Genomic DNA, 16,794 nt, shown 5'->3' on the forward strand with positions numbered 1-16,794 from the left:
GCTTTCTCTTAACTTTCTCTCTATAGTCCTTGCACTGTAAATCTATTGGTATGTCAGTCTGCAATACTGGGGTACATTTTTATTTTAGAATAAATTTAGTTAATTTTATAATTTTATAATGATTTTATGTCATATATGTAAATGTAATAAAATTACATATGTATGTGCAAATGTAGCCCATACAATCGCTTATTTTTATGCTCGTCAGGTCCCACTGTTAAATGGGAGAAAATAGAAATGCATATAGATTAACCCTCAAACACCAAACCAACCACTGATGACCAAAAGCATCAACTAATCTACAATGTTTAATAATTTCTGAACCACTAATCCTATCAATACATGTAAATACAGTAATTGAGGCAAAATTTAGTTTGTCATCTTTTCATGGTCATCAGTCATGATTTATTTGGACGTTCAGAGGCTCCGTACTGAACATGGAAACACAGTCATCTTTTACAACATTGATTCACCAGTAAAACCCATGTATTTTAACAAATGACACTTGTTTTAAGTGTAGTTAATGATATATTTTGCTGAAAAAGTCACTTTTTCTTCAGTTTTCCCTGTTCTTATATAATAATCTTTGAATTTAGCCCATGCTTTTGTCAAAATCTATATGATGAGTAAATTAAATATAGGAAAATAGAAAATGCAGAGGGTAATATTAAAATAAGTGGTGAAAAATTAATCAAGAAAGGTTAAATGTAGAAAAAATAATAACTTAGAAGTTACCAGAAAAATAAATCAAGGTCTAGGGTTAAACTTCAGGTATTACAAGAATGAAAAACCCATCCCTTTAGATTAGATTAGATTAGATTAGATTAGATCAAATTTTATTGACCCACAAAGGCAAAATTCACCGGTCGAGGCAGCAGCAGAATAAATTGCCAAAAAAATGAGCATGCATAAAGATAGTGCAAAAGACAAACAAAACAAAAAAGAAAAATGATAGTAGCAAGTTTACATATTTAGCCTACATAAGACGTAGAATTGCAGTACATGTGAGATATAAGTAAGTAATAAGTAATAAGCGATGAGTGAACTAAATTAATCACATATTAACAGATAAATTTTGAGGTTCTATAATTTGTGAAATTTGCAGGATTATTATTGATGTGAGGTGAAATTATTAATCAGTCCATTCAAGCAGTGGTTGTAGAGACAGTAAATGTCCAGTGGGGGGCGCAGTCCTATCCCGGTGCTTTATCAATAATACATGGTGTGTTCCGTAATAGGCTACTTTCCCTTTAAAGCCTGACGCGGTTCAACTAGTGGCCCACTTTGTTGTATGAGGAGCAGCAGCAGCAGCAGGAGGATCCGGATCAGTGTCGGTCTGCAGCCGGAGGGGCCAGGCGGCTTGGGGACGTCGGTCGGTCGGTGCTTCGGCGGAGGACCCTCACCCACTGCAGTGTGTCCGTCATCATGGAGTTCTTACTAGGGAATCCGTTCAGCACGCCGGTGGGCCAGCGGATCGGTGAGTGTTTCACACCCGCCATCGTTACATTGTAATGAGATGGACTGAGTCAGACTCCCCGGCTGGAGACATCACGACACAAACACGCAAATCCACGACCCACGAGTCCGCACCTGTAGTCTGTATGAAGCGTTTTAGCAGATTAGATCATGCGTGGACGCTGGCAGATCTTTAGAGACAAGAATCTAAGAAAAATATACTGAAATAGAGGAGCAAAGGCTTACGGCTTGATTGACGTTTAATCTAAACAATGAAAGTGAGAGGGCGGGGCTAAGGTGTGGTGATTCTTAATTTGATTGGCTGCTGTTGTGTCCATTTTTACCGGCGAATAGTGAGCGACAAAAGTAGCCCGCATCCTCCTGACCCACATTTGGTTTATATTGAACCGTGGCCTAATGAATACACGTGTCTCTGAGGTGGTTCGCTCGTTGTTTCTTGCTGCGGTGTTGCTGTCACTCTTTTCCTGTACTCCTCTGTAAAACACATTAAAACCTCGTTTTTAATGGTCTGTGATTCATCATAATTTTTTTTACTTAAAAAGATGACCACTGATACTTGGTGAACGAAAAAAATAAATAATGATGATAATAACAATGATTCTAAAGTTATATTTCTTATAGTTACAACGTGTCCCATTTAGGGATATTAAAGAGAATCTAATTTCAGAAACATAATATTGTATATTGGATTATACACTAATAAAGACATAAATGTAAATATTGTGTTTTCTCTCTGCAGTTAGAACCCCCCAGACCCACATAAATCTTACTCATTGGACCTTTTAAAATAAAACATAGTTATACAGAAAGAAAGGGGAAAAAAATATGATCACACTAATTTATTGTTTTTAACAAAACACAGTTACCAAAACTACCACTGACTCAACACTTTGTATCCATAGACTGTATCACTCACTGAATAAAGTATAAAACTCATTGTTTACACATGTCTGTATTATGGTATCTTCAAGTTTTCTTTTTCACTAAAATGCACAAAACTCACTTTTCAACTAAAAGTCATAGCCACTTATTTTGACCTGCAGTCAGAATAACACTGTGTCTTATAATCTTCATGTGATGCGTCAGCTGATAGTTTACATTATCAGTCTGTTTTTAGACAGACAACAGTCTCAGTTAAACCAAAACTCACCTCCGTTATCTATACAGTGTGTATTATCAATAGCTGCACTAAAGATCTGTTTGGAGTCATGCAAACAAATCCAAAACTGTTGCAATCGAGTCTGAACTGAGGATTAAAAATCAGCAAATTAACAAAGATAATAACATCATGTAATAACTTTACACTTTCATAAGCGTCATAATCAAACTCACCCATGTAGAAGAAATTCTGCTATTTCAGCATCAAACTCTGATCTTTTCATTTAGAACTGTGTCCACTTTGTGAAAAAAAAAAAAAAAAAACATCAGTGCTTCTAGCTTTTATCTTTGTCACTGTTCTTAATTGTATGTTATTTTTTAATTTTCCTTTTTTTTAATCAGATGCTTAGGGACTTCGGATGTAAATTAGCTATATGCTATAATCAGGCATGTTTACGTCTTGCACTATTCTAACATGGATGTTAATCAGTGCTCACTGTCCCCATTAAATAAATGAATAAACTTAAAGGGGTCATATTTTGCTAGACCCATTTTTATTAGTCTTTGGTCCATTTATTTGTGTATGTTGGGACCCTACTAGTTCAAAAAGTTTGAATTTGAACCCTCCAGGTGCTGCAGAGCTATCTTTATATTCATTTTGGCAAAAATCAAGCAGAATTCTACAACCTGTTTTAATTCCTGCTTAATTTGTTAGGTCTATAGCTGGTTATGTCACTGCATTTGCACATATAAGGTCATGACTTCCAACGAAAATTTCTCCGAGTATGCCATAACTGTTTATCAGCAGCAGCGGTTGTAGTCCATACAGAAAATATGTCCAAACTTTGAGCCAATTACCTAAAATATTCAGTTGTTGGTTGTATTAATGAACACAAGTGGTTGAAAGGGACAGAGCAGCACAGCGCTCAAAACCACCTTTCTGGTGTCATTACTCAGAAATAGGTTTGAAGATGGACCTGTGGAGTTCAATTGCTGAAAAATTCAGACCCAAGTATAGCATTCACAGTTTATGTAGACCACAGGGAAATATGTTAAAATGCATAATTCCATTTAAAAAAAAAAAAGCAAAATATCACTCCTTTAAGTAAAGGTATGATTTTAGAAGTGTTTCATTTTAAAGAGAGACTAGAAGGGGACTAAATAGCAAAATACGTTTAAAACATGTACCTACTTTTTGCTTTCAAAAGAAAGATCTGCAAATCTTTGAAGGTTACAAGTGCAATTAATTATTTTTTTTGCATGTTTTTCTTCTTTTTGGAATGCAGTTAACATAGAGAAGAAGTATGACATATGTAAGTGTTTGGCTTGAGGCTGAGCCGGTTCAGTCACTTTTTCTACGTGACTGTAGATTGTTTTTATTATCTGTACTGTTTGTACTTGCTTTATGTGGACTGACGACTGAACATGATAAAGTCACAGTTCACAAAATTATGAGGCTTTATTGCGAGGAAAACTAAATATACTAAACTAAACTAAATATCAACTGACTCAAGTGTGTTAATCATCAAAAGTAAGGACAACCTATATGCTACTTTTCTGACATTCAGTGATAATGTAACAGTGTCATGTTTGTTGCAGAGAGTGCGACTGGCTCCAGTTTACCGTCTGAAGACTGGGCACTCAACATGGAGATCTGCGACATGATTAACAGCTCAGAGGAAGGGTGTGTGTGCATTTTTGCTTTGTGTGTGCTTCTTTTATCTCTTGGCATCATTAATCCTCTGGAGGTTACATGCTTTGAAACATTGCACATTCTCTGATTACAGACCCAAAGATGCAGTCAGAGCCATAAAGAAAAGGATTGTGGGGAATAAGAACTTCAAGGAGGTCATGTTGGCGCTGACTGTGAGTGTTGTTTCCACTTGGCCTGGTGTCCTGCCGCCACCATGTTGTGTGTTTATGGTCTAAGGGGGTGGGATAACATGGTTTTACCTGCAGAAAGTACAGATTCTGTGACCTTTAAGTATCTTCTCTCTCTCTCCTCATGTTGTCAGGTCTTGGAGACTTGTGTCAAAAACTGTGGCTACAGGTTTCACATCCTGGTGACGACACGAGATTTCATAGAGGGGGTTCTGGTCCGGTCGATCATACCGAGGAACAACCCTCCCCTGGTGCTGCACGACAGGGTGCTCAGCATTGTTCAGGTAAAAGACACAAATGTGTATTTCTATCCAGCTATTTTCATGCTCATTTTTAATGTGAAGATTAAAAAAGTGGACATTTAAAAAAAAAAAAAAAAAAAAAAAACTTGTTAATTAATATATCAATACAAGATAAAAGTGAATAAATGGTGTCATAATAGTTTAGTTGATGAGTAACTGTTATAGACATAAATGTGATTATTTTTCTGTTTTATGTCATTAATGTAGTATAATATTAACAGTAGGTTATTTGCATGCTTATTACAGAACATTCTCTCAAGAAGGAGAAATATTCATCAGTATTGAAAACTTTGAAAACTAAAACAAATAAATATTGCATTTCAGTTTGCCTTTGGAGCTTTGTAAACAATAATAGCACAGGGCAGATTTACAGTTAACAGCTGAGGTTAGCTCAAACACTTGAAGTTGAGTGATTATGTAATAATTGTGACAGGCCTAACTACTGCTTATCTCAATCAAACCAACTCCTTATTTGCTTACAGCCTCTAGAAACCTACTTACAATGACCTTCTAACTTAGAAATAAATTTTCAATCTAAACTTCATCTTGCTGTTTAAGTTTTTGTAAACCTTGTGGTTTGGGGTTTGCATTTTTTATGATTAGACTGAAGATTTATTACATGCCGGTAATTTACTCAGGAAACTAGTAAAAAACAAACAAAAAACTCTATTGCAGTCACTGCCCCACCCAAAATAACTTGCTGCTGTGAGTTACTAGCTGCTAGCTGACTATTTCTTCAACTATCTGTTCACTATTGTGTGTAATGTGAAGTATTATGTTACATATGAATGGCTTAGTGTGTTGTTAGACTATTTTTAAGGTTATGTTACTACTGCTTCTGCAGGTCATTCCTCCCCACAGCCATCAGACTCTATAACAGTTCCCAGTGACCCCCACCCCCATACCAGACCATGTACATGTGCAGCCATGATGATGATGTTAATATGTAAATAATATTTAATCTTTAATTCAAATTCTTTATTTATATAAATATTTATGTAAACATCAAATTTTAAATTTTCTCTTTATATTTTTAACTTTTCACTCGAGTGTTTTTTCTACCTGTCTTTTCTCTCTGTGATTGCTTGTTGTATGTTGCTGCTGTTACCTCTGAAATTTCCCCATGGTGGGATAAATAAGGTCTTATCTTATCTTATCTTATCACCTAACACTTTGCAAATATATTTAGCCCAGGTGATGGTGAAACTAACACTAGCTAATGTTATCTGTATACACACTCTGAAAAATGGTCTAAAGAGCAGACTGAATGGTCTAATTGTAGAATTTGTTATACATTTTGTGTATGCATTTTGACAAACTCAATATTGATATCACATATGTATTTTTACTATTTTTATCAAAATGTCCCAAGGCTTTGACTTGCAGGAGATGTAAAGGTGCATGTATTGACATTTCCTGTGAAACCTGACTCATGGCTCTGTGGATTTCATCTCTTTGTACTGTCTGATAGTACTCTGTGGTTTTCTTTTCTTAAGGCGTGGGCTGATGCATTCCGCAGTTCACCCGACCTGACGGGTGTGGTGTCAGTGTATGAAGACCTGCGAAGAAAAGGACTGGAGTTTCCCATGACAGAACTAGATGGATACACTCCTGCGCAAGCCCCAAAACAGGTACAAGTGCAGCTACCCCCACCCTTACGGCTACCCCTACCCATACCTCTACATCTACATCTGCCCCTACCCCTACCCATACCTATACCTCTGCCCCTACCCCTATATCTACCCCTACTCATACCTCTACATCTACATCTGCCCCTACCCCTACCCATACCTATACCTCTGCCCCTACCCCTATATCTACCCCTACCCATACCTCTACATCTACATCTGCCCCTACCCCTACCCATACCTATACCTCTGCCCCTACCCCTATATCTACCCCTACTCATACCTCTACATCTACCCCTACCTATACCTCTGCCCCTACCCCTGTCCCTACCTCTACCTTTACCCCTACCCTTGTCGTTACTTCTACCCCTGCCCTTATCCTTACCCCTGCTTCTACCCCTGCTGTTACTGTTACTGCTACTGTGGCTTTATTTTCTTGCTGAACTTTGGTGTTTTTCTGTCTTGGGTCATTTCTCTTTCTGGTCACTTGTACCAGACTTTGCCTGCGAATGGGCCTGCTGTCACTACTCTGCATGCTGGACTCATATCCACCAAACGCCCACTGCCCCAGAGCACTGAACTCAAACACACCAAAGAGGGAAGCACTGCCTTCACTCCCAGCCAGGTGATGGGCTTTTCTCTAACTCTGTTCCATCCTGTATATAGTTATTTAAACTTACATCACTATAAATAAATATTATTATCATGATATACAGTGCATTTTTGTATTTTTGTCTTTAGGGTTTATTTTCTTTAGTCTCAGCTACAACAAGTAATTCAATGTTTTTTTACTTTTAGAATGTGGAAAAATTATTGATTGTCATTGTAAAAATTCTACCTTTAGATTTGTCATGTTCTCACCATGAACAGTAGTTCAAAACCACAGTTAACAAACTCACATTGTTTCTTATTGAATAAGAATATGATTTAATGTTGCACATAGCAATGTAATTTAAACGACTAAGAAAAAAATAAGCAGAAAATAATGAATTGAAATCAGACACTAAAACTATGTTTTTGTCTTGCGTGTCTTTTGTGTAGTTTTTATCTTGTTACATCTTTGACAGGATTTTTATGCTGTTTTTTTGTTTTTATTTTCATCTTCTAGTATCTTTTAAGTCTCATGTTGTTCCACCGTTTTTATCTTGTCTTTTGCATTATTTTTTAAAGACTTTTTTGTTGCATTTTCTTCTTGTTTTATTAGTTTTTGTCTTTTTTCATCTTTTAGGTGGTTTCTATCTTGTTTTGTCTTTTATAATTCTCATTGCATCTTTCACATTTTTGTCATGGTTTGGCATTTTTATATTGTCTTGTTTGTCTTTCACATAATTTTCATCTTGTCTCTCTCATGTTTTTATTTGTGACATCTATCACATCATTTCCATCTTGTTGTATCTTTTACATTGTTTTTGTCTTTTTACGTCTTTTTGCATCTGTTAAGTGGTTTCCATCTTGTTTTGTTTCCCTTTCGTAGTTGTCTTATTGTATGCTTGAGTGATGTTTGACATTTTACTCTACTTTTATCTTGTTACAACTTTTACATTTTTCTCTTTGTTGTATTTTGCGTCTTGTTGTGTCATGTTATTTTCATTTAACTACATCTTTCACATCATTTTCATCATGTTGCCTCTTTTTTTTCTTGTTGCATCATTTTTGTCTTTCTGCACTTTTTGTATGGTTTCTGTCTTGTTACATATTTTACACAAATCTTTCATCATTCTTTAATTATTGCCATATTACTTCTTTGACAGCATTTTGTCTTATTGCGTCCTTTATATTTTGATATTTACAGTGATAATTATTAATATATCTGATGTAAAGATTTATATCATGATGACATTTTGTCTTAATCACAACCATTGTCTTTTTTTCACCATCTCACAGCTCCTCCATGTGTTTCTTCATCATTTATGAAACCAGTGTTTACCTTTGTAGTGAGTTTTCGTGCTGTGTTGACTGAGTCAATACAATACTATTGATGTTTCAGGTGAAAAAGCTGAAGGCAGAGCTGGAAGTGGTGCGAAGCAACTTAACCATGATGTCAGACATGATGAGTCAGCTCGATCCGGTCACGGTAAAACAGGCAGACATGGAGCTGCTGGAGGTAAAAAAAAAAAAAAGATGGAAAAAGCAGGTTTTCTATTTGTGAACTGTTCTCTGCTCTTTCTTTCACTTTTCTGCTCTCATCTCTTGTTCTTTAAACGTAACTGATCTCCTACTTTATACATTTTTTTTGTTGCATCGGCCCCCTCGACCCCCACCCCACCCACACATTCTTTGTCTGATTGTGTCATTAGCAGTTATACACAGTTTGTAAGGAAATGCAAGACAGGATAGTGAAGGCTGTGCCCAGACTCAGTGAGGAAAAACTGATTGAAGAGCTGCTGGCAACAAATGATGAGATGAACACTGCCTTCACCCGCTACCACAGGTTAACTACCATTATCACTATACAAATTAGGTATCACAACAACAGCAGAGAGTGGCTGTATTTCACCCATTGTATTGTGTCCTATTCAGTCATGATTTTACTCTGATCTGCTGTTTACAGGTTTGAGAAACGAATAACAAACGGTCAAAACTCAACACAAAAGGTAAATAAAACAAGCTCACAATAGTTGAGGTGGCTTTTATGTTCCATTCAAAGCTTGATCTGGATGATTTTATGAATTATATAGAATATATAGATAGAAATGTGCATACAGGTTTTAAATATACTGTGCTTCATATTCTGTGGTATTGACATATTCTTCCATATTTAGAATATAAAGATGTGGACTCAAAGACAAAGTAAAAAAAATAAATAACATGGATATGAGATGACAATGATTAAGTCATGTTTGTTAAAATTTTAAGATTTAGTTTTTAAAGAAGAAATAAAAGATTTTATTATAAGTAAAGCCAGAACTAGTGTTAAAACAGTGTTACAAAATTTAGATCAAGTGGAGGAAATGTAACTTTAAAAGTCTGTTACACATAGGGTGTACTTAAGGTATTAAGGGAAACCCTATTGGGAAAATGTGGCTAAAATAGTATTTAATGAATAAAGAAAAGATGTGGATATGATAAACTAATATTTATGTCCAAGTAACCTATGGCTTTATTTTAGTTTGTGTTGATGTTTTTTATGTGTTCTTCGTGAAGAGAAAAGGGTAGGGCCGTGTGGTTATATGTTATTATGTCATTATTAGTCGTGCACAGCCTGGCCAGTAACAAAAAGGCTCAGGAAATAGTTCAGTTACTTCCATTGGATAATTACTGCACTAATTATTATGTCTGAGCTGGAACATGGTCTTTAACTCTAACTGATGCAGTGAGTAGCTTCTCATTTCATAAACAATAATCAGTTATGGAGAACATAAAGATTAGACTGTGTTTCAGTAATTACCCATCATGCCTAGTGCCTATAATCCAAGCCTGTGGGGTCAGTGTTATGATCTGGGATTCATTCAGTTGGTCAGGTCTAGGTTCAGCTATGTTATGTCCATAAAATGACAGAAATAAATGTGACATTGAAACAACAAAATGATGCTGGTGAATACATGTTATAATCAAAGCTTTAGAGGTCCATCAAAATTCTATATATTTAACATCAATATCAAGGGTCATGTAATATAAGATTTTTTTCTCTCTCCTCTTATTCAGTCATGGAATGTGTTTCAACAGTTTAGGTTACAGACTATTATCTGTTTTATAAAGTTAAAATTATACACTGAATTGAGCAAATAGAATTGTTAGCATTTTGATTTAATCATCATTTTCAGTTTGTTGCTGTCTCATCTCTCAGAGCCATACGTATGTCAACCTAATGGATCTCCCAGACTCAGGGGCTGCATCTGCGACCAGCGACAGCTCACAGAGCCTGTCGAAATCTGCCAGTTTGTCCAGTCAGATGGCGAGACTCAGTAAGTACTTCAGTCTGATATAAAGAACATTACTCGTGTAGGTGGAACATATTTATTAAATGAAAAACACATTTTCATACTAGTGCTGACCAGTAAATCATATTTTCATCATTACTGAGATACAAACGCCATGATCATTGCCATACACCATCTAAAATGCTATGAGAAATGTGTATTTTATTTGGGTGCATCAGGGCATTTCTCAGTTAAATGAGTGTGATCACATGTGACAAAACATCCAAAGGCCACAGAGAAACATAGACCATGAATAAATATCTGACAAAGCCTCTGTGATGTCACTCATTGGTTTGTGGAGATGACCATCCCCATGTTGTTGTTGTTTTTTGGAGGGGGGGCAAGCCCCATATTTCGATGGGAGTGCGTTGGGGAAGAGCTAGGGGTGAAACTCAGTAAAGCTGTGAAACTCTTGTTCCTTACGAAGGACAAAAATCCATTGCTGGGTTTTAGGAGGTTAATAAATGTTAACACTTACCATCTTTGTAATACTTTGTAGTATTTGTAATTACATATTGCAGATTTCACTATTGCAGGTCTTCTTTATACATTCACTTCACTGTGTCATAGATATGTGTTCACTGTTTTGTTTCCATTTGTTGTGCAGGTACAAGTGAAGCAGAAGACATCAATGCATTGTTACAGAAAGCAAGGTACAGAAAAATAAATAGCTGTAATAATGTTGAAATTCTGCAATTTCAGTAAATACAGCGTACAATACTTGCATTAATTATAATGACTTATTTACTGTATTTATTGGATTATGTGAGATTGATTGTTTTGGTGATATGTGAGATATGCACACTTCTGTTGCAAATCAAATTGCCCTTCAGGGACATTAAAGATTTTTCAGTTCAATTCAGTTAGCTAGAATATAGCATTAGCTTTCTGAATAATATTTACAGGTCCATCCCTGACTAATGTTCATAAAAGATATTTGTAAAGATGTTGGTCTTTGTTTTGGATATGATTCATTCCATCTAATTCATTCTAAAATGTAAAACTTATTTTCTAATAAAACAGTTTTGTGTGTGTTTCAGTGAGCAGAGTGAAGTAGATGGCCTGGCTCAAGCTCAGGGCAACAGACTACACACTGGAACGGTAAGAAGATTGAGTGCCACGTTTATCATTTTATTACATGATTTAACAAGTTGAATCAAATGTTTTCAGCTCTGGTTTTTCTTATGTTTCTTTTCTGTTGCTGAACATGTGGAAGATGCTCTCTTAGCCTCAGAAACCTTTACAAGAGCTAAACTGAAAAAGAAAAGTCCTGTCTGAAGAAAACGGTCAGCATTTTTGTGTGGCTGTGTAACATTAGAGATATTTACAGTATGATTCTGTAGATAATGTCTGAGGGTGCATTATGTGTTTAACCCACTGAGACATAAGCATTGCTTGAAAATAGACTGCTAAAATCTGAGCATTTTTTTAAAGATAAAAAATATCTAAATGTTACTTGGTCTTAAAGGTAAAAACGTCAACCTTGATTTTTAAAGTAAAAGCATATAAACATGTCACTTGGATTTTATACATAAAAACACACAAACTTCCTTGGGTTTTATGTAAAAACATGGTAACTTTGCTCTGGATTTGAGGTAAAGATGAGCAAACATCCTACTCACTATTACAACCAAAAATGCACAAACATTACACTAATTTTTAATGATAGAACACACAAGTATCACATGCTTTTTAGGGTAAAAACATAAAAACAGCTGACTTTATTTTTAAGATAAAAATATACAAATGCTGCACTCTTATTTTAAGATAAAGATGTGCACATGCAATATTGCACTTGATTTTAAAGGGAAAAATGCACAAATATCACAGTTTAAATGTAAAAACAAACACTCAAACATTGTACTCGGCTTTTAAGGCAGAACCTTTTTACAGTTAAAACATGCAGGCATTGCACTCTGTTGTAAAGGAAAAGCCTTGAAGACATGGCAGTTTTTAAGGTAAAACCACAAGCATCACTTTTTTAAATGGCAAAAACATGCAAGCATTCGTAAGGCAAGGCAGATATATTTGCATAACACAATTCATACACAGGACAATTCACAGTGCTTTGCAAAAATGTAAAAGAGACAAGTTAAAAACACACAATTACAATTAAAACATAATCAATTAAATATAAATAATAATCAATTAAAATAAAGTAAAAGAGAAGAGTGCAGATAGAACACTTTCAGTTGTTCTGTGCACAGGTAATAAGGATGTGTGAGTTGCACTTGCACATGTAAACATCACACTTTTTGTCCTAACAGTTGTTAGGGCAAAAATACACAAATAACAGACTAAATTTTTACGTTAAAAATATGCAGACATTACATTCAGTTTTAAGGTAAAAATACTGTTACCTGTTGTACACAGTCCTAATGGGTCAAAACATCAGAACATATGAGTTGGCTTCGTTGACTATATTGTTCGTTAGTTAATAACCTGCAGGTTTTTCACCACTTTGCCCTAAAATGACTTTCTGTGTGTGCATGAAGGACGACAGCCCAGCCTCCACCTGCAGCTCGTCTCCAAAGTTAGATTGGATGATTAAAAGGGGAATGGTGGGTCTGTGTCTACGCTGTGTCCCAGTTTTGCTCACCTCCTCTTTCATGTCACGAGATCCAGATTTTACGTTTGCTGTGGCCTGGGTTACTTTTAGTTGGTCACCTTTGTAGGTTTTGATGTTGATGTAAAACAAGAGCATGCTGGTATGTGGTGAAGATATTTTGTGATTTTTCATTTGTGCTTATGAAGAGCATGACGTTTGGTTTGATTCTGCATTGATGTCATTCCTCCAGTCTTTTCCATTGAATGATTTAATTTTACATATGTGGTTATTTTTTTCTTATTTAATTTTCATTTTTTGAGATGGTGTTTGGTAGATTAACATGTTAAGGAGTGATTTATTCTTTACTGACCATCTTTTTCTTGCAGATTCCTATCAACCAATCAACTGTTATGGATGATATAGAGAAATGGTTGGATCTGGATGATGATGTAAGTCACAGGATTAATACATTTACCCACATAATTTTCTGCGTAATTCATAATAACCCATTTTATTACACATTTTTCTGAACATGTAACATATTGAACTTACACTTTTTGTTTAGCTAAAGAATAATTCTGTTGAATTTTAGCATTCAACTGTAAGATTTTAAAGATTCAAGATGCAAAATGACAATTATTATGAAGTTTTTTTAACAGATTTTTTTTCTATTTGTGGAACAGTATGAGGACTATGAGGACACAGATGGTGTGACCAGTGAAGGTTAGTGTATGATGTATTGTCATCATTATTTGCATGCTTTTGTACCTGCAGCACACAGAACATTTCTAGTTTTTAGTGTCTACTTCTCTCTTCTACATCGCTGTTTTAGTCATTGGTCACCAGCTTGGACACTTGTACTGTTTAAACAGATGTTTTTATTCATTCACAAACTGGCAATGTGGCCTCTAACCCTTTTGTCTCTACATTAATACATGTCATAACATACAATAGTTTAACCCTTAGAGACCAACAAAATATTTTGTATTACTTATAAATGATTTTTTTTTTCTACATTTAACCTTTCATAAGAGATTTGTCACAATCTATTATTTTATCCCTTGTATTTTTCAGTGAGGAACATGTATTTTCTTATATTTATTTTTCTGACTATGAATAGAATAGAATAGAATAGAATAGAATAGAATAGAATAGAATAGAATAGAATAGAATATCCTTTATTGTCATTGTGCAAATAGAGCGAATGTAAAATTACAAAAAATAAAAATAGGACCAATGGCCCTATAGCTTACCGGCCATTAAAAGCTTTGGGAAATGCATCCAGCAAAATATTACATTAACCACTGTCATTTGTCAAACTATATGGGTTTTTCTGATGAATCAATGTTGCACAAGATGATGTGTTTCATATATGTGTGTGTGTGTGTGTGTGTGTGTGTGTGTGTGTGTGTGTGTGTATAAACTAAGGAAACTGTTAATGTCCAAATGGATCACAACTGATGATGATGAAAAGCTGAGAAATTGTGTTTTAGCTGAATTATTTACATATATTGGTAGGATTAATGGTATAGAAGCTATTAAACATTTTAGATCAGTACATACATTGGTCACTGTTCAGGTCTTTGAGGATTAATCATTTCTGGTAGAGGTGTTTGCATCTGTCCAGTAGATGGCAGTAGAAGCTTCAAATACATGTCATTTTTCAGTCTCTATTCCAGGGGTGGCCAACCCTGGTCCTGGAGAGCCACTGTCCTGCATGTCTTAGATGTATCCCTCTTCCAACACACCTGATTCAAATGATAAGCCTGTCATCAAGCTCTGCAGAAGCCTGATAACGACCATCAGGAAGAGGGAAACATCTAAAACATGCAGGACAGTGGCTCTCCAGGACCAGGGTTGGCCACCCCTGCTCTACTCCAAAAACAGTCCTTCTGTTTGTTCATCTATTGTCTAACACAAAAAAGCCATTACTAATTCTGGTTATTAATCAGATGAAAGATATTTTCCACTTCCTACTCATTAAACTGGTGTGAGTTTCTCCAATGTTGTAAGCATTTCATCCACTATTCCTCTCTTTCTATTCCTTGGTGCTGACATGCATCTATAAAATCTTTCTATTTATTATATATATCTTTCCCATTCCCTCATTCTACTCATCAGTTCTGCTTTAGTTTAGGAGTCCTGGTTCCACTCTAAAAGAGAACTACATTTTCACTTTGCCATTGTCAACACTGTTGTAACTTTTGCAGTAATTTGAACAGAAACTCTAATTTAAGTAAGTGTAATATGATTACAGTATTAGTCATTATTGTATTTTTTCATAGTTTTAGATGTATTATTTTGTGTGTGATATGGGAGTTACATTGGTAGTGATTGTTTTCATGGGTGGAGGAATACACCTCTTAAGAAAATAAGGATCTTAAGTCCAAAATAAAGAGCTAAACATTGGGTCTGCTCCTTATTACATGGTGTTAACCATTGATTATTTTGGTGACGGTATTACTAGGTGATCTCCAACTGCACCAACACTCTATTGTCACATAATATTGAATACATGTCCTTTCCTGTGTACAAGCAGCAAAGCTGGAAGTTACAGGAGACAGAAGGTCAACTGTGCCAAACGAGATAACATCAGCAGCTAAGACTGATAAGAAATGTCATTAAGCAACAGTATTTAATAAGTAACATGTACAGGAAGCAAACTATTCAAATTCACTCTGGTTTACTTTTAACTAGTTGAACAGTGTCTTTAAAATCTCTTATTTGCCCAATAACAGGTCTCTGGCCTATTCTGTGTGGCCCACAGACTCCCACCCCCTCCAACACACACTCACTGCATTAAGGAGCTCCATCAGTGACAGGATGAGACACCCCAAGTGTGTGAAGGAGCGGTATCGCAGGTCTTTCATTCCTGCAGTGGTCAGGCTCCACAACAAAAACTGCTCCAAATAACTCTGTGCAATAAACCGTATCGCTGTTCAACCTGTAGCATGATCAACATATGCGCAACTGTAAATGGTGTATATATAGCTTTTTCAATTTGTCTTATTTTTTGACTTTGTACTTCTTCTGCACTTGTGTGCTTTTTGTGCTTCGCTGCTCCAACCTGGAATTTTCCCTTGTGGGACAAATAAAGGCATATCATATCTTATCTTCCTTGGTTTGGTAAATGCAGTTTAGCTGTTTGATGATTTAAACAGAATCAAATCTTTTTTCTCTTCCTCTGTAGAGTTCGACAAGTTTTTGGCAGAAAGAGCTAAAGCAGCAGAGCGGCTGCCATCGCTGAGCGCTTCCTCACATGACATCAACCACTCTGAGTCCTGAGTCCACGCCACACTCCACCAGACTAACAGCATTCATACAGCTGCTGCGCCATCGGCTGACAGATGGAGGTTTTGTTTTGCAGAATGGTTAAATGGCACATTTTTGACATGGGAACTGAACCCATTAAGAACAAAGGGCATCATAATGTGTAAAGTACTCTCCACTGGGGGGTAAATGTGTTTTTTAACTGATCTAAATAATGTTATGTGATGAAGGAAAAGGGTTTTTACTTGATGTGGTTATGAATGAGTTATCCATGTGTAATGCAAACATTTGCACATTTTATATTGTTACATTCCTGCTGTTGATGAAGAAAGGATATTGTTACTGAAAACAGTTTTACAACAAAGAGTATGTATTATATGGTTGTGATATATGGTATATATTGTCAAATCTCATGATGAGCTGTGGGACAGGACCCTCTTATAGTAGCAAGGTTGTAAACTTAAACTAAACTCAGCTATTACATAATGGACTAGTTTGATACTTGTTGCTACATCATTGTTGATGTAGATTGCAAATCAAATGGGATTTTACATCCAACATTCCCCTGTGACAGTGTTTTACTTGAAGGTTTTAACTGAAGCTCATGACAGAATACTGACTTGTATTAAACTAAAACGATTAACTGCAAATCTGTTTGTGTTCTTCTTTCC

General features: G+C 35.7%; 1 protein-coding gene and 1 long non-coding RNA gene across 5 annotated transcripts; both read left to right on the forward strand.

The window, feature by feature from the left end:
• Positions 1-1,265: 1,265 nt before the first annotated feature.
• On the forward strand, positions 1,266-16,773 carry tom1 (target of myb1 membrane trafficking protein). 4 transcript variants are annotated; one of them, XM_030140246.1, is made up of 16 exons: positions 1,266-1,477; positions 4,174-4,258; positions 4,362-4,440; positions 4,590-4,739; positions 6,254-6,388; positions 6,882-7,010; positions 8,373-8,489; positions 8,686-8,816; positions 8,937-8,979; positions 10,173-10,290; positions 10,913-10,958; positions 11,346-11,406; positions 12,801-12,866; positions 13,240-13,302; positions 13,537-13,576; positions 16,044-16,773. In XM_030140246.1, exons 1-16 carry the CDS (start codon positions 1,426-1,428, stop codon positions 16,136-16,138), a joined length of 1,410 nt encoding a protein of 469 aa, XP_029996106.1. In that variant the 5' UTR covers positions 1,266-1,425; the 3' UTR covers positions 16,139-16,773. The 4 variants fall into 4 exon arrangements, with proteins under 4 accessions (XP_029996106.1, XP_029996108.1, XP_029996105.1 ...); XM_030140245.1 differs by having other exon boundaries at positions 1,269-1,477; positions 8,683-8,816; XM_030140248.1 differs by lacking the exon at positions 6,882-7,010 and having other exon boundaries at positions 1,267-1,477; positions 8,683-8,816.
• On the forward strand, positions 11,416-11,995 carry LOC115423466 (uncharacterized). The gene is made up of 2 exons (XR_003935967.1): positions 11,416-11,572; positions 11,626-11,995. It is a non-coding gene; the product is annotated as an uncharacterized LOC115423466 (long non-coding RNA).
• Positions 16,774-16,794: the final 21 nt, after the last annotated feature.

This window comes from Sphaeramia orbicularis, chromosome 8 (genome assembly GCF_902148855.1).
Source record: "Sphaeramia orbicularis chromosome 8, fSphaOr1.1, whole genome shotgun sequence".
In the NCBI taxonomy this organism is placed as follows: domain Eukaryota; kingdom Metazoa; phylum Chordata; class Actinopteri; order Kurtiformes; family Apogonidae; genus Sphaeramia; species Sphaeramia orbicularis.